This window comes from Peromyscus californicus, unplaced genomic scaffold (genome assembly GCF_007827085.1).
Source record: "Peromyscus californicus insignis strain IS unplaced genomic scaffold, ASM782708v3 Scaffold_3__1_contigs__length_106647218, whole genome shotgun sequence".
In the NCBI taxonomy this organism is placed as follows: Eukaryota; Metazoa; Chordata; class Mammalia; order Rodentia; family Cricetidae; genus Peromyscus; species Peromyscus californicus.
In genome coordinates this window covers 7,076,061-7,091,891 of record NW_026294551.1, presented here as the reverse complement: position 1 = coordinate 7,091,891, position 15,831 = coordinate 7,076,061, and the positions used below count along the sequence as shown (strand labels likewise).

The window sequence follows — 15,831 nt, the reverse complement described above, 5'->3', positions numbered from 1 at the left end:
ACCCACCACCTTTTATTATTATTTATTATTAGGATGGGGGTTCCCCATACCATGGCTTGACTGTGGAGGTCACAGGATAACCTTCAGGGATTGATTCTATCTTCCACCCTGTGGGTTCCGAGAATCAAACTCAGGTCATCAGGCTTCGCACCGAGCATCTTTTCTTGCTTAGCCATCTTTCCGGCCCTGGGGTTTTTAAAAGTTTTCCTGGGTTGCTATGGCAAGGTTGAATGAGTGAAAGGCAGAGGGGGAGAGACTGATACCTTGAGGGAACACAAAGGAAGAGGAATCAGACCACCCCCTGCCCATTGAGACCATAAGACAGTTGTAGGAAAACAAGAGGGCCATTTATCTCCTGGTGTTTTCAAACTTACATTCCATGCATGTAACACTCACAACTCCCATCCATTCCCGGGGAACCGTCTCCTCCCAACAGTGTGGAGAGGACAGGAAACACCACTGTGAACTTCTTATCTGGGAGGCATGTCTCACCAAGTCTCCACATAGCCTCCTTGAACTCTGGAAGGGAAGAAGGTGCAGTGTGGGGAGCACAGAGCCGGGCCCCAAACTGGTGATTACATCAACTAACAGCCTGGGTGGTTTCATGTGAAGCATGCATGAGGCAGTCAGAGGACAGCTTGCGTTGCTGATAGGATGCTCCTATTGCAGCCACCCAAGGGCTGGGATTACAGGTGTACGTCACCACACCACAGCAATTTCTGCTACTCCCTTTCATTGAACCAACACTTTTCTAGATCCAAGGCTGAACCCAGTAAATCACTGTGGTAAGGAAATCAACCACACCTCTGTTTCAGCCTCTCTGCAAATCATAAGTTCATACACACATGCACACGCGCGCGCGCGCACACACACACACACACACACACACACACACACACACACACACACACAGAGAGAGAGAGAGAGAGAGAGAGAGAGAGAGAGAGAGAAATGGAGGCTGTTTCCAGGGGACCAAGCAGGAAACTGGAGGTAGGGAAGGATGCAGTTTCCAAAGGGACAGCTTTGCCCTTTCACTCAAGCCACTGAGCACATGCTGTGCTGCTCATCCCTCTGGGAAGGAAAAGAGGTCCAGAGAGCTTGTCAAAATGGATTTCCTACCCTGTGGCTGCAGAGAAAAAAGCTATCAGATCTTCAGGAGCCTGTGTGCACAGCATCTCTGAGGAGCGCTTGTTGCATACTGACTTGTGCTGGCTCTGTGGCGAGTGGTTCTAGTCTGTTTAATACCCGCAGGAACTTCATGTTAATTCACAATAAATGCTCTCTCTCATTTACTGAAGCTCAGAGGTTAAATGAGTCATTCAAAGTCACCCAGAAATATTTCAACTCAGCCTGAGAGATGTAGCTGATGGCAAAGTGTTTCTCTAGCATGTGCAAGCTCCCATCGTCTATCCCCAGCACCACACACACACACACACACACACACACAGAGTGCATTAAAAGTATTTCAACTGAGGCCTGATGCCACCATTCCTCACTACACATTCCCTATGCCCACAACATATAGAGGTTTTGGGTTTTTTGAGACACAGTTTCTCTGTGTAGCCCTGGCTGTCTTGGAACTTACTCTGTAGACCAGGTTGGCCTCAAACTCAGAGGTCTGCCTGAAGAGTGCTGGGATTAAAAGCGTGCGCCACCACCAGCTGTCTTGACATAGAGTTTTAAGGGATCACCTGACTTAGGTCACTCAGGAGAAGGGAAATCCTGTGGATCCCTTCATATGACAGTCATATGCCAACTCACAAGCTGTACAGCTGGGCTGTGTTTACAATTCCTCAGCTTCCAGGACTGGCTTGTTGACTCTTAATCCTTTCTTCATTTTTCCTTGAGTGAATGCCCCTTCCTGAAGCAGCAAGTCAACCCATCCAACCTTGGGAGGGCCAATGAGCGGAAGTGGAAATCTGGCTTCACCCTTCAGTGCCAGCCTTTTCACTGTTATTATTTAACAGGAGATCTTGTTACATAACTAGGCTGGCATGAAACTCACTGTGTAACACAGGCTGGCCGTGAACTCATAGCAATCCTCCTGCCTCAGCCTCCCAAGGGCTGAAATTATAGGCATGCTCCACCACACCCCACTTAGTGCTCGCCTTTATCCAGGGAACAGGTGTCACCTCATAGGCCCACTTCTCCTCCCCGGGGCCCCGTACTGAATGGTTCCTGGCAGCAGCCAGTGAGAAGAGCCTGCCAGCTGCTCTTCTCCCGACTCCAGGGCAACCTGCCTCTCATTCTCTGCTCTATTCCCATCTCTCCCAGAATCCAGGCCACCAGATGGCCTGAGCAGGCTGTGTTTATTTGGAGCCATAAAAATGTGAAGCTTCCTTTTCCTTCAACCCGTGGGTCAGGCACAGGTTGGAGTCACAGCTCGGAGCAAAGATACCTTGGCAATGCTCTGATTTCATTATTCGTAATCCATAACCTGAATGTCTGGGTTTGCTACCCTGAGCAGCTTATTCTGGTCACTATGGAAACGTCTCTGCTCCCACTGAGGTTCTGGGAATAAGTCAGACATGGAGGAACCCAGGAGACTCCTTCTAACCCAGAGCCCCAAAGGAATATGTCAGTTGCCAATTCTTAGTAGTTAGAGTTTACAGAGTGCCTAGGGGCTGGGCTGGTTTATCTCCCCAGTAATGCTGAGACAGTAAAGGCTTGTTTCAATGACAATCTCCTATTCCAATCAGCCAGTGTCCCTGGGGAATATTTAAATTGTCCCAGGGGCATATTTTTCTAGGTAATGACACTTTCTCCTAAAATCAAACTCTTCATTACAAGCTAGCCACAAGCATTACTAACAACTGCTAACATTTATTAGCCTCTGTTTTCATCTACACACAACCCCAACTAAGTAACTTAGCCAGGGATTAGACACCTTCAAACATCACTCGTTTTCCCTGGAGCCTTAGCATTGGAACTTCACCAATTCTGGGTTTCATTCCTTAACAACAATATGAAATGGCTCTGCTTAACCTGGAGTCTTCTGGATTCTTACCTACTTCTCCAGCTTGTCTTATTATCTAGAAGAAGCCACTATGCTGCTCCTTAAAACAGGGCAGGGAAGAGGGCCCTGTTTAGAAACATTTCCCCTCCAGTGATCTGCCTCCCACACTAGGCTGGGTATAAACTAAGCCATCCATCACAACTTACACATGGGCAGGGCTGACTTATAGACTGTTTTGGTTTCGGTTTTTTTCCTTTTTTTTTTTGGTTTTTCGAGACAGGGTTTCTCTGTGTAGCTTTGTGCCTTTCCTGGAACTCACTTGGTAGCCCAGGCTGGCCTCGAACTCACAGAGATCCGCCTGGCTCTGCCTCCCGAGTGCTGGGATTAAAGGCGTGCGCCACCACCGCCCGGCTGGTTTCGGTTTTTTAAGATTTGTTTATTTATTAGATATACAGTGTTCTGTCTGCGGTGGGAACAAACAAAACAAAACACCTAAGCCCTACAACTTAACTTGACTGGAACTCAACTTTCAAAAACAAATTGCCATAGAATTCATTTGATCCACATTTGTGGCTTGTCTATGGTGTGCCATGCTCTGCATGCTTGGGATATAGCAGAGAGCCTGCAATCTATCTAGGAGACAGGAAATTATGTTAGAAAATAAGACTGGGCCTTGCATGGTGGCGCCCACCTGTGATCTGAGCATCTGGGAGGTAGAGGCAGGAGGATCAGGAGTTCAGGGCCAGCCTGAGTTATATAGGAAACCTTGTCTCAGAACACAAACACAAACCAGACCTGCTCTATATAGTGAGTTCCAGGCCAGATAGGGTTACATAACTGAGACCCTGTCTCAGTACACACACACACACACTCACACTCCATACATAGACAGTACAAATCAACCAACCATTAAATTCAAAACTGTTAGTAAACTGAAAAAAACTCTGGGTCTGGTGTCCCAGGTTTTGGCCCAAAATGTAAGTAAATTGATGGCTGAAACTGCGAGGAGACAGTTCAGCCCTAGAAGGCGAGGTGTCCTGGACACCTCAGAGATACTCAGGACAAGAGCTCTCTGCCCTGAAGGTGTCCTGGACACCTGGAGCTGTTTAGCACAGCTGTGATGGCTGAACTGGAGACAGTTCAGCCTAGAGGGCGAGGTATCCCGGACACCTCAGAGCTACTCAGGACAAGAGCTCTGCCCAAAGGTGACCGGGACACGTGGAGCTGTTTAGCACAGCTCTGATGGCTGAGACTGCAAAGAAACAGCCCAACCTTGGAAAAGAAGGTTTTCTGACTTCTTGGGAGAGTCAGGCCTGGAACTGCTTTAGCAAGGAAGGGTATCCTGACTCTTCAGGAAGGTCAGGATATACCTGGTATGATGGTATGATGGTGGATCCTGCTCCTCTCCTGGAGAGCCACAATCTCTGGCTCAGTGTTACCAGCTCTTTCTCGCTCAGTCCACTATGGGACGTCCCAGAAAGGTTCTTCTGTTCAGCTGTCAATGAAGGTCTTCACCCAATACTCCTTTGAGAAAGAGGTTTAGTTGGGAAGGAGGAATCCAGGAGAGTAGCTGCCTCTACCAGGATGGAGAGAACAGCTCACCACTGACCAGGCAGGGCGGTTTATATAGGATGTCTAGGGGGCGGAGTCAACTGTGATTGGTTAGTTTATTTTCTGCTCAGGGATTGGCCAGTTTTGTGAGCAAGGGGCAGAGATGGCCCTGATTTCAGGGCCAAACTGTGTTTCTTTCACTGGCCTTTCTTGGCTTTTTGACACTACCTCTAAGGCCAGGGCACATTTCATTCACTGACTCTGATTCTAGGGACCAAGAGTGTTATTTTGGTACTAGTCTCAGAGTCAGGGCATATTTCCTGAGTTCTGGGTTTGGGGATAAAGTGTTCACTTCTCTGGCTCAGGTCCCAAACACAGGCTGTGTTTCTTTCCCTGGTCCTGGGCCCTAGGGCCAGGATTCTACTGTCCTGCTCTGTGACTGGTTGTTTTCATAAGTCAGTTGGACAGGGGCAGAAATGGCCCTGATTTCAGGGCCAAACTGTATTTCTTTCACTGGTCTTTCTTGGCTTTTTGACACTACCTCTAAGGCCAGGGCACACTTCATTCACTGACTCTGATTCTAGGGGCCAAGAGTGTTTCTTTGGTACTAGTTTCAGAGTCAGGGCATATTTCCTGAGTTCTGGGTTTGGGGATAAAGTGTTCACTTCTCTGGCTCAGGTCCCAAACACAGGCTGTGTTTCTTTCCCTGGTCCTGAGCCCTAGGGCCAGGATTCTGCTGTCCTGTTCTGTGACTGGTTGATTTCACAAGTCAGTTGGACAGGGACAGAGTTGGCTCTGATCTGAGCTAAACTGTGTTTTTCTCACTGGCTTTTTCTGAGTCATCCTTCCCTAATTCTGGGCTCCAGGGTCAGGGTGGGTTTCTCTAGCCAGCCCCTTTTCCCTACAAAAACCACACACACAAAGATTGGCTCATTATCTATCTATATGTCTGTCTGTCTGACTATCTACCCATCTATCCATCAGAACCATACTAAGAATGTGGCTCACACACTGAGAAGGGATAGGAGAGGGCAGGGATAACCCAAACTGAGCAGGTTAGATTATTTATTTTAAAATTTATTTATTTGGTTTTTCGAGACAAGGTTTCTCTGTGTATCCCTGGCTGTCCTGGAACTCACCCTGGAGACCAGGCTGACCTCAAACTCAGAGATCCGCCTGCCTCTGCCTCCGGAGTGCTAGACTTAAAGGTATGCTCCACCATGGCCCGGAAGTAGGTAAGATCTTATAGATGTGTTTGGTTAGGTTGTTGGGTCCGGATTCAAAAAGAGAAAAGTGTGTTTCTGGGAACGTGGGATCCAGGGTTTGTTTGTTCATTTATGTATTTATTTATTATTACTATTATTAGTAGTATCCTTGTTGTTGTTATGGGGCTCACTATGTAACTAGATTAGGCTAGAATCTGCCTTAGTGACGGTACTGCAAGCGAGCACCACCAAGTCAGACAGATACAGGAGTCTTTTTAAAAAGAATCTCCCGTAGATGGTCGCTGTCTGCCGGTCAACCTCTGCCAGATGCCAGCTGGGTCCCCACCACCACCACACCTACGTGGCCTGCCCAGGGCGCGAAAAACCAGGCGGAACTCAGGACGCGAGCGCAGCGCCAGCTTGCGGACCACGGGGAAGGTGCGCACCGGAAGCGGTCCTGAGAGATGAACATGGCGGCCGCCTGGGGCCTGCGCTGGGCCCTGCACCGAGCTGGAAGCTTGTTGCTCCCGCCGCCCGCGCGCTGTGCTCGCCACGCTCTGCACAGACAGGTAGACGGCACCGAATTCCAGAGCATCTACAGCCTGGACAAGCTCTACCCCGAGTCCAAGGGCGTGGATACGGCCTGGAAGGTCCCGGTGAGCCGAGAAAGGCGGGACGGAAAGGGCGGTTCCTCTCGCTGCTAGGTGACGCCAGGAAGCCGGGCGGGCGGCGTGGAACCTTTTGGTTGCTGAGGGAGGAACTGGTCGTCCTAGCAACTCAGGTGGGAGGGGTGGGGGTTCTGGGATTTTAGGGTGTGGTTGCAGCCCTCGTGCTTCGAGTAATGCAGGCCCTGGGAGAGAGCCTGCCACCTACGCATCCTTCAAAATCACCAGCTTTTCCCCGTTTGTTTTCCAGTCTTTAGGCCCACATTCTATGGGGAATGTGAATTATGGACCTTCAAAGTGGACAGTAAAAGCTGAGGTCCGCAAGTTGTAACGTTACTCGGTCTTTTTTCCCTAGTAACGTCAGGAAGCCAGAGACAAGGCTGTTCCTTCAGGATCCATATTTAGCCTGCTGTGTGTAGCTACACTGCATTGGACCAGAGCAGGAGAGAAGAGAACCTATTGAGTTGCATCCATAGGATTGAAAGAGCATCCAGTATTTTCATTCATTCACTCACACTTCATTCACCAGACTTCTCTTGAGAGCGTACAGTGAGCACTGATAATTTGGGGCAGAACATAGTAAAAACAAATCCTACAGCTGTGGAGCTGATGGTATACTAGAGGGAGACAGACAAAAATAAATCAATAAGCCCAAGTAACACTGCATATGATACTTTAGAGAAAAATAAGACCCAGAAGGAAGAAGTAAAGCCAGAGTTGCAGCTGCAGGTTTCTTATGAGTTTGTTTTGACAAAGGATCTCATGTAACCTAGGCCGGCCCCAAACTTGCTACAGAGCTAAGGGTAGTCTTGAGCTCCTGATCTTTCCACCTTCATCTCCCAAGTGTCAAGATTACTGACCTGTGGCCTATTTGTTTCTTTTGAGAAAGGCTCTTTAAAAGCCCTGGTTGGGCTCTTAATTTGTAATGATCTTCCTGCCTCTGCCTCTCAAGTGCCGAGATGATAGGCATGCACCACCAAACCCAGCTCAGAGTTGCAGTTTTAAGTAGAGTGATCCGGAAAAGCCCGGCCTGGAAGAAGTGGGGCATAGTGACCTGCATTTGTAATTCCAGCACTTGGGAGTCAGAGGCAGGAAAATCATAAGTTCAGGGCCAGCCTGAACCACGTGAGACCTTGTCAAGGAGAAGAGAACAGGAAGGCATGAAAATCCTCAAGCAGCATGATGACCAAGTGCAGCCACTTCAGGACAGTAGTATGCTGGACAAGGGTGGCTGAGCAGGCCAATCTGATGAAGGGAAGCCAAAGACGAGAGAAGTGGGCGGAGGCCAGGAATCCAATGATACGAGCTTTACAAGATAGACTGTGTATTACAGAGTGTTAGAGACAATAGCCTGAAGAATGGCAAGAGCTAGAAGGTGAGCTCAAAGATTGCAGTAACATAGGCAAGAAAGGATTCGCAGGGTGGAAGCAACAGGAGTCTTGCAGATGGTCATATCCTGGGCATACAGAAAGGAAGTCTCTAGGATTTGTTACTGGGCAGGATAAGTGAGAGCAAGCTGTGTCTGTGGGACTGTAGTTGAGCAAAGAGGTTTACTTGAACCCAAAAGTTGGGAGTCACGAACCTATATGCCATTTTCATCAGCTTAGAAGGATGAAATGTTTTAGGGAGGGAGAAAAAGGATTTCAGTGGCACATCAGAGTTTTAGCCACCAAAGAGACCCTGTAAAGGAATGTGAGGAAGAGGCATAAAGAGTCAAGAAGAAAACCTGGGCTGGGGGGTGACTTAGCAGAAAAAAATAAGTGAGCAGAAATGAGGATTCCCCTCCCCACTCAAGTTAAAGATCAAAGGAATAAAGGTATCTAAGGGGGTGTGGATGAGGATGCTTTGGGCTTAGAAGCCAGAACAGCCTCTGGGGGTGGTATTTGCTGGACCTTGTGGTCCAGAGGATTTAAGGTTGGAGGGCATTGCCGAGGAATGAAGAGCTTGAGGGAAGACAAGGCCTGATGGGAGTAACTCAGTTTGACACAAGCCCTCCAGGCAAACGAACCAGGATCTGTTCAAGGCATAGTACCTCTGGTGCCAGCTTCCCATGGCACCAGAAGGAGCAGGGTGGCCCACTAGGATTGTTGCCCCAGGTTGGCAGCAGGCAGTGGTGTTTAGTGCCCCTCATGTATGTGCTCTTTGCCTTGTCTCACCCACCCCATTCCTTTCCCCATGAGCCAGGCCACTGATAGTACCCAGCAATAGCTTAAGCCATGGCCAGGATGGCTGGAGGCATGAGTGCCATCATTCTAGAGGAGTGCTCCAGAGGTAGTGCCTGAGTCGGGGATGGTTTGATAGCATGATTTTGCTGGAGGCCTAAAAACAATAATGCATAACTTCTTAAAAGTGTTTATTGCATTTGTTTAGTGTGTGTGTGTGTGTGTGTGTGTGTGTGTATACCACAGAATGTGTATGGAAGTCAGGCCAACTCATGGGGAGTTGCTTCTCTCCATCTACCACGTAGGTACTCGGGAGTGAACTCAGATTGTCAGCCTTGACTTTTAGGGAGTGCTTTTACCCACTGAGCCATCTCTTCAGCCTAAAATATGTAACATTTGGCTTGTAGCGTTACACTTTTTTTTTTCTGTCTTGGACCAGTAGGAGTAGTCTGACAAGGGATTTTTTTTTTTTTTTTTAGGGACTTCTTTAACACTATGTATGTTATATTACAGGAGCATGCGAAACAAGCCAGCAGTGACATCCCTCTAGGTAAGTAATGTTATTGAAAATCAGTTATTTTAGGCTAGGGGGCTAACTCAATGGTAGAGTACTTGCCTAGCCTGAGATAGGCCCTGCAGTCAGTCCCAAGCACCACACACACAAAGCCATTTACCAAATTTCTCACATATTCCTTCTAGATCTCACCAGACCAGTAAAGGACAGTAGAGAGACCAACCGTGGGTGTGAAAGGAGCCCTTGCAGCATAGCTTAGAATAGTGACCAAATGATGACCTAGCCATGCATGTAGACTACACGGTCTGCCCACATGTGAAGAGCTCTTGATGTGCTTACAATTTGGAACTTTCTTGATGGTATAGGGGTTAGTGCTGTGTGAAGAAGGAAGGTACAGGGGAGTAGCAGCCAAGGGCATTGCCTCATCACAGTCTCTGGGAAAACAGGCGTGCTGCTGAGTGGACAGTGGCTGCCTCTCTTGGCCTCCTGAGCTCTCTGGAGGTCCACATGGCATTCCGTTTCAGCAGACTCAGCCGCAGCCACATGACCCACCTGTCTTACATGCAGGGGTGCTGGGCTCCACAGTGCAGCCATTCCCTGCAGTACCAGGTACCTTTGTTATTGAGTCAGAACAAGATTTAACTGGCTTTTCCAAAGGAGGAAGACCTGGGAGGTGGTCTCAAGATGGCGCACTGTCCCCTGCCACCGTGCTGTACAGGACCTCAACACCCACCCTGCTGTGGTTTACCAGCTGGTCCTCTCGCAGTTCGCCGCTTCTGTGTCTCTCCTACCCAGACACTGTCAAGGCCTTTGCAGGAGATATAGAAATGGGAGGAAGGAACCTCATCTTCCAGTTTAAAAATAAGCAAGCCGGGCAGTGGTGGCACACACCTTTAGTCCCAGCACTTGGGAGGCAGAGGTAGGCAGATCTCTGTGAGTTTGGGGACAGCCAGGACTACACAGAGAAACCCTGTCTCAAAATAAATAAACAAACAAACAAGACAGACAGAGAAGCTGTAGGACTTTGTCAAGATCATATATAGTTAGTGGCCACACTGCCTTTCAGGATGAGAGCTCCCGAACTAAAGATCAAGTTCTCATCCATCCAACACATAATTTCAACCCAGACTATGAGCTAGGCCCTGAGAACACAGTCAGAAACAATACTCTCTTGTCCCCATTGGACTGTGTAGTCTACACTGAAGGCCCCAAACTCAACATTCTCCTCCCTCAGCCTCCCAAGTGCCAGCTTTACAAGGAGTGTGCCATCCCGCCCACCTAGCCATGTCCTCTGGAGCTTCTAGCCCATCGTGATTCCATATCCATCACTCTTCGAACTACGTGACACTAAGTCTGTCCCTTAGCTTGAGTCTTCACTTTAAAACAAACAAACAAAACACAGAAGGATTTGGTAGAATGTGCTAGACTTGGGTCATAATTTTACTTCCTCCACTCTCTGGGAGGCCTTGGGAAAGTCAGTTGTCCTGATTCTAGTTTTGATATCTTTGGATGCTGTCCAGCTTTACTGGTGTGTGTGTGTGTGTGTGTGTGTGTGTGTGTAAGAGAGGTGTGTGATCATCACATTGACTAAATTAGCCCTTTACGTGTTCAGCCATGGGGAACCCTCATGTATGTGTCCTCCTGTTTTGCAGATCGATTGAGCATATCTTACTGCCGGAGTAGCGGTCCTGGGGGGCAGAATGTTAACAAAGGTACAGGCACCGCAGTGCCCCCTTTTGCTGTAACTCTAGCTGGGAGGGGGTGTGAGGGGGAAGTCCGCATTCACATTCCTGTGGAATAAAGGGGTTTTTCTGCGGCAGCTCACACACCTTCAGCTTACAATAATCCCTTTGACTCTTCTGAATGTGGTCCGATTGTCTGGTGTTCAGCTGTAGGTTGCTGAGGCTAGGATTGGCTTTTGAGGGTAAATAAAGAGAACTCACAGCATGAGCCGGCAGCCTGCTTGGATCCACAGAGGACAGGTTTCCTTTGCTCTCGTGAAACCCACCCCCTGCTCTTTTCAGAGTCCAGTAAAACTGTTAGGAGAAACCCTGGACATTTGGATACCAGAAGTCTAGTTTTGTCCCAAAGAGAGTAGCCTTGTGGGTTTGTTCCATGGCTAACTTCGACAGAGGCTAGAATGTTCCTGGCTAACTAGTTGGCTGCGCTTGGCTTCAGAACTGCCCCTGAATGCCTGGGCAGTGTGTCCTCCGAAGAGTCTCAGGATTCCTGCTCCTTCCTCCCCATCCACAGTGAACTCCAAGGCTGAAGTCAGGTTTCACTTGGCCAGTGCAGACTGGATTGCTGAGCCCGTGCGCCAGAAAATTGCTCTCAAGGTACTCATCCCTTTCTGTCCCTGTGGCTCCTTGGGGTGGGGAGAGGCTTGTGGGCCTTTGTGGTGTTTCTCATTTTCCTCCTTGGCAGCATAAAAACAAGATCAACAAGGCAGGAGAGCTGGTTCTTACCTCCGAGAGCAGTCGCTATCAGTTCCGGAATCTGGCAGAATGCCTACAGAAAATTCGAGACATGATTGCTGAGGCCAGCCAGTTGCCCAAGGAGCCATCCAAAGAGGACGCTCAGCTCCACAGACTCAGGTACAGAGGGGTGGGTGAGAGGAGGCAGGGTAGAGTCCAGGAGCTCCCAGCAGGGACAGTGGGGTGGGTGATAGGAGCAAGGTGCTGCTGACCCAGGCTTAGGCGCACATCTGGCTCTGCTGCCTGGGCTGCTCTGCTGCCCCTCAGCTTCCAGCTTTGAAAAGCACTGATTGCACATCTGGGTCTCACTGGCGTCTTTTGTTCCAGGATAGAAAACATGAATCGGGAAAGACTGCGACAGAAAAGAATAAACTCTTCCATAAAGACGAGCAGGAGGGTGACTGTGGACTGAAGTCACCACACTACCAGCAGAGACTGGGGTGTCATGCAGCTCTACAGAGAGCCGCCGTACCAGGGGAGCCTTGGCAGAACGTTCCTCAGGAGGGGAGGCTACAGGTCGCCCAGGGCAGCCCCTCAGGTGTCCACTTCATTTATTACTGGCTACAATAAACTTCTGAGCAAGCTGTGAGCCTCACCACTCGGTCAGAGCTTTGTAACAGGGCTCCTGCCTCCAGCCTAAAGCCGCCTCACGGCTTCTGTGACAGCCGTGGGGCGGCAGAGGATGGTGAGTCCATCCTCGAGCAAAGGGCTAGAAGGGCTGGGATACGCGAGCAGGCATTTGAGCTGGACCTTCAGAGACACAGAGCGACTGAACGCGGTGGGCACGAGGAAGCTGGTGGCAGGAGGTGACGAGGAATCAGGGACGCCAAGACTGGCAGGTTACCGGGGAGGAAGACATGGAAGAGCCTGGAAGTTGGTTCCGCTCCCTCCCCAGGCCAGAAGGTTGGGGTTTGTTTACTTACTTGGCAGGTGGCTCTGTGTGACACATGCACATGAGGGTTAAAGAGCAGCCCGCCAGCAGAGTCGCCTCTTCACATGGGGATGGAACGTGCTTCAGGCTGAAGGGCAGACATCTTTACCTGCCAAGCCGTCTTGCTGGCCCTGACTTTATTTATTATAATGAGGGGGAGGCATACATGAACCACAGTACATGATTAGTGGTCAGAGGACAGCTTGAGGAAGTCGGTTCTCTTCCTCCACCATGTAGGTCCCAGGAACCAGTCAGGCTCGGGCACAGCGCCTTTACCTGCTGCTGAACCATCTCACCAACCCTGCAGGTGGTTTATTATACCTTTTCCCCCCAAATGATTTACTTTTAAAAGCAAAAATAAGGGCCAGAGAGGTGGCTCAGCGCATAAAGACACTTGCCAAGACTGCCATGAATTGATCCCTGGTACCCGCATAGTGGAAGGAGAGAACTGACTCATGAGAGTTGGCTCCTGACTTCCACCAGCTTCGTGAAGCATTCATGTGCACACACAAATATAACTTAATTTCTTTTAATCAGATAAGCTCTGCCCTGGTCAAATGTCCCAGAGACAAACCAAAATTTGGATTCTATATTAGCTTGAAAATCGAGCATCATCAGTGTCAGATAGGAGCCACTTACCTACAGGAGGTAAAACACTGCTGGGCCTCAAGGACATTCTCTAAATTTGGTTTATTCTTCTGCCATCATTTTATTCTTCTCCAGGGTTCTGGCATGCAAGAGAATCCATGCCTAAAATTTAATACCTCCAAGTTGACAGGAGCTGTCCCTGGGCTGGGGTGGGGTTTTAACAATCCATTATCAACCTTGTTGCCAGTTCCCTGGGTCCATGCTGAGCCCAGTGGCTCCTTCATCACTGTCACTACAATGACCATGACTTCTGTTTCTTCCCAATCTGCACATCGCTCCAAATGCTGTCAAACCTCAGTGTCCTCAAGCATTAGCTCTAAGCATGTTGGGGTCGTGGTAGTTGTAGTCTCCACCCCCAACCCCAGCTGCAGCATTTAGTGAAGTCGCCGTTGAGAAACACACCAGGTAACTGTTAGGATTAACTACGGGGAACCATTATTCCACACAGATAAGTCATTTAAACAAACGCTTCCTGTGCTCAGTTACATAGTTAAAAATCATACTTGCCTCCTTTCAAGCTTCAGCCCTTTCCCAGAACCTCAACACCTACCATGAAGCCATTGCTAAGCCCCTGAATTAAACTATACTTCCCAGACTGCTCTGCACCTCCATTCCCCCAGGGTTTTGTTTGTTTGTTTGTTTAAGTGTCTTAACATTACACTACTAAGATTTCTCTCCTTGTCTGCCTCCCTTCCTTCCCGCCCCTCTTTTGACTGATGCCGGCCCTCTCCGTGCATTATACATTTGCAAAGAACATACATTGTGTATAAATGTTTCTGTCGTTATGAAAGGATCAGGAAGTTTTTCAGTGCTTATATTTTAATATTGTCAATATTGTGACTGATACTTAATTCTCATCCTTTCTGGATGGGAAGGAAGAAAACAGCCCGGGAGTGGGGGAGGGGGGCCGCCGGGAATTAATGCTGTGGAAACTTCCACTCGTTCCCGGTCCCCGTGTGCGGGCGACCTCAAGGTACCCCCTTGGCCCTACCCTGCACACTCGCGTCCCAGCTCGGGCTTGAGTTCGCGTCCCAAAAGCTCCCCAAGGCAACAACGAAAAAACGCATTTAAATGGAAGAATAGGCACGGGCGTGTCAGCATCCATTAGGTCGGAAAAGGCGACAGCCACGTGCTGTGGGCCCCAGTGGCCTAATGGATAAGGCACTGGCCTCCTAAGCCAGGGATTGTGGGTTCGAGTCCCACCTGGGGTAGAAATTGGTCGTTTGTCCTCCATTTTTTAGCCTTCAATATCCAGATAAATGGAGTCCACAAAAACATGCAAGACTACGAAACACGCATGCTCGGAACGGGGAGGGCCTTGATAAGCGGGGGTGCAAGGCGAACCCAGGCCATAAATGACTCTAGCCACACACGGGCCGCGGGAAAGAACCGGCCCAGAGACAGGAAGTGCACGACTCTGTCTCCAAAATTAAGACTGCACCACCCCAGGTGGGACTCGAACCCACAATCCCTGGCTTAGGAGGCCAGTGCCTTATCCATTAGGCCACTGGGGCGCGATAAAAAGCTGTGTTCACGTGGTCCGTGATAGCGCGGCGCGCTGACGTGGCCAACCCTATCCCGGAACAGAGACTGAACGCCTTGGCTCGGGCCTGTCCACCCGACACCCAGCTCTCACCAGACTCAGAGGAAAGGCGGGCGACGACGCGCTGCCAGATGGGAGAGAGCCGCGACTCGGCCGCTGGGCTCACGGGGCCGACCGGAGAGGATTCGAACTGGCCCCAAGTCAGCTGAGCTATCCGCCAAGCCGTACATCCGCCGCCGCTCAGCGGCCCGCAGCGGGGCCCCGCATGCCGCCCCTCGGGAGTTACAGATGCCAAGGCACGCCACGATCGGGCCATTGGAGCGGATCTTGTTCTTCACCAAATAATACGTTCTAGTGAAGAAGCCAGAGCAGTGAGACCGCGTGGCCTAATGGATAAGGCGTCTGACTTCGGATCAGAAGATTGAGGGTTCGAGTCCCTTCGTGGTCGAAATGTTTTCTTCCCTAGTCGGTCCTTCCAATTGAGTACTATTTAGTTCCTTGTTTTAAATGGGAAAGATTTCCAGAGACACTGCAGAACTCTGGGCATTTAGCGTTGGAGAACTTCCTGTTGTGACTCTATTATTTATTTACCTTTTAAAAGGCGGATTATAGAGCACTGCACCCAGGAAGTTCCAGTGTCCTAATGTGTAAGACCTTGTAGGCAAGCGATTTGGGGCTCAGAGTCTCATCTGATACAATTTGTTTCCTGTTTTTTTATATTTATTTTTGTGGCCAGGCAGTGGTTGCTCATTCTTTTAATCCCAGCCCTTGGGAGGCAGAGGCAGGCCGATCTCTGAGTTTGAGGCTAAAGAGTGAGTTCCAGGACAGCCAGGACTATACAGAGACCCCTTCACGAAAAACAGAAACCAAAAATTTGTGGTATGTGGTTTGCTAGGTTCAAACTTGCCGTCCACCCACCTTAACCTCCTGAGGGCTGGGATTGTAGACATGTGAGTATCCGGTTTGAGGGCTTCAATCATGCATGTATGTTAACATGTAAATGTGTAACGAGTTAATTCTTGAATGAGACAATCCACCAGGGAAAATGTCCAACTTTATCCTCTTCTGCTGCTGAGGTGGTCCAGTAAGAGTACAGCCTTTGGATGCCTCCCAGATAGGTCAGGAACCCAGAGCAATGGAGAGGTCTCGCCCCTGGCACACCCCTTGTGCTTCCCCACACAG

General features: G+C 49.5%; 1 protein-coding gene and 3 non-coding genes across 4 annotated transcripts; 3 read left to right on the top strand and 1 right to left on the bottom strand.

Moving 5' to 3' along the window:
- The first annotated feature begins 6,158 nt into the window (after positions 1-6,158).
- Mrpl58 (mitochondrial ribosomal protein L58) lies at positions 6,159-12,122 on the top strand. The gene is made up of 6 exons (XM_052756352.1): positions 6,159-6,368; positions 9,053-9,089; positions 10,706-10,765; positions 11,307-11,389; positions 11,478-11,647; positions 11,855-12,122. Exons 1-6 carry the CDS (start codon positions 6,177-6,179, stop codon positions 11,937-11,939), a joined length of 627 nt encoding a protein of 208 aa, XP_052612312.1. The 5' UTR covers positions 6,159-6,176; the 3' UTR covers positions 11,940-12,122.
- Positions 12,123-14,244: 2,122 nt separating this feature from the next.
- Trnar-ccu (transfer RNA arginine (anticodon CCU)) lies at positions 14,245-14,317 on the top strand. The gene has a single exon. It is a non-coding gene; the product is annotated as a tRNA-Arg (tRNA).
- Positions 14,318-14,547: 230 nt separating this feature from the next.
- On the bottom strand, positions 14,548-14,620 carry Trnar-ccu (transfer RNA arginine (anticodon CCU)). The gene has a single exon. It is a non-coding gene; the product is annotated as a tRNA-Arg (tRNA).
- A 404-nt stretch (positions 14,621-15,024) lies between these two features.
- Trnar-ucg (transfer RNA arginine (anticodon UCG)) lies at positions 15,025-15,097 on the top strand. The gene has a single exon. It is a non-coding gene; the product is annotated as a tRNA-Arg (tRNA).
- Positions 15,098-15,831: the final 734 nt, after the last annotated feature.

Excerpts from the sequence above, each read along its gene's own strand:
- Mrpl58 (XM_052756352.1), top strand. The coding sequence starts at position 6,177 with ATGAACATGGCGGCCGCCTGGGGCCTGCGCTGGGCCCTGCACCGAGCT. Across the intron at positions 10,766-11,306 it reads GGGGCAGAATGTTAACAAAG|TGAACTCCAAGGCTGAAGTC; the intron begins GTACAGGCACCG and ends CCCCATCCACAG. Across the intron at positions 11,390-11,477 it reads GCCAGAAAATTGCTCTCAAG|CATAAAAACAAGATCAACAA; the intron begins GTACTCATCCCT and ends CCTCCTTGGCAG.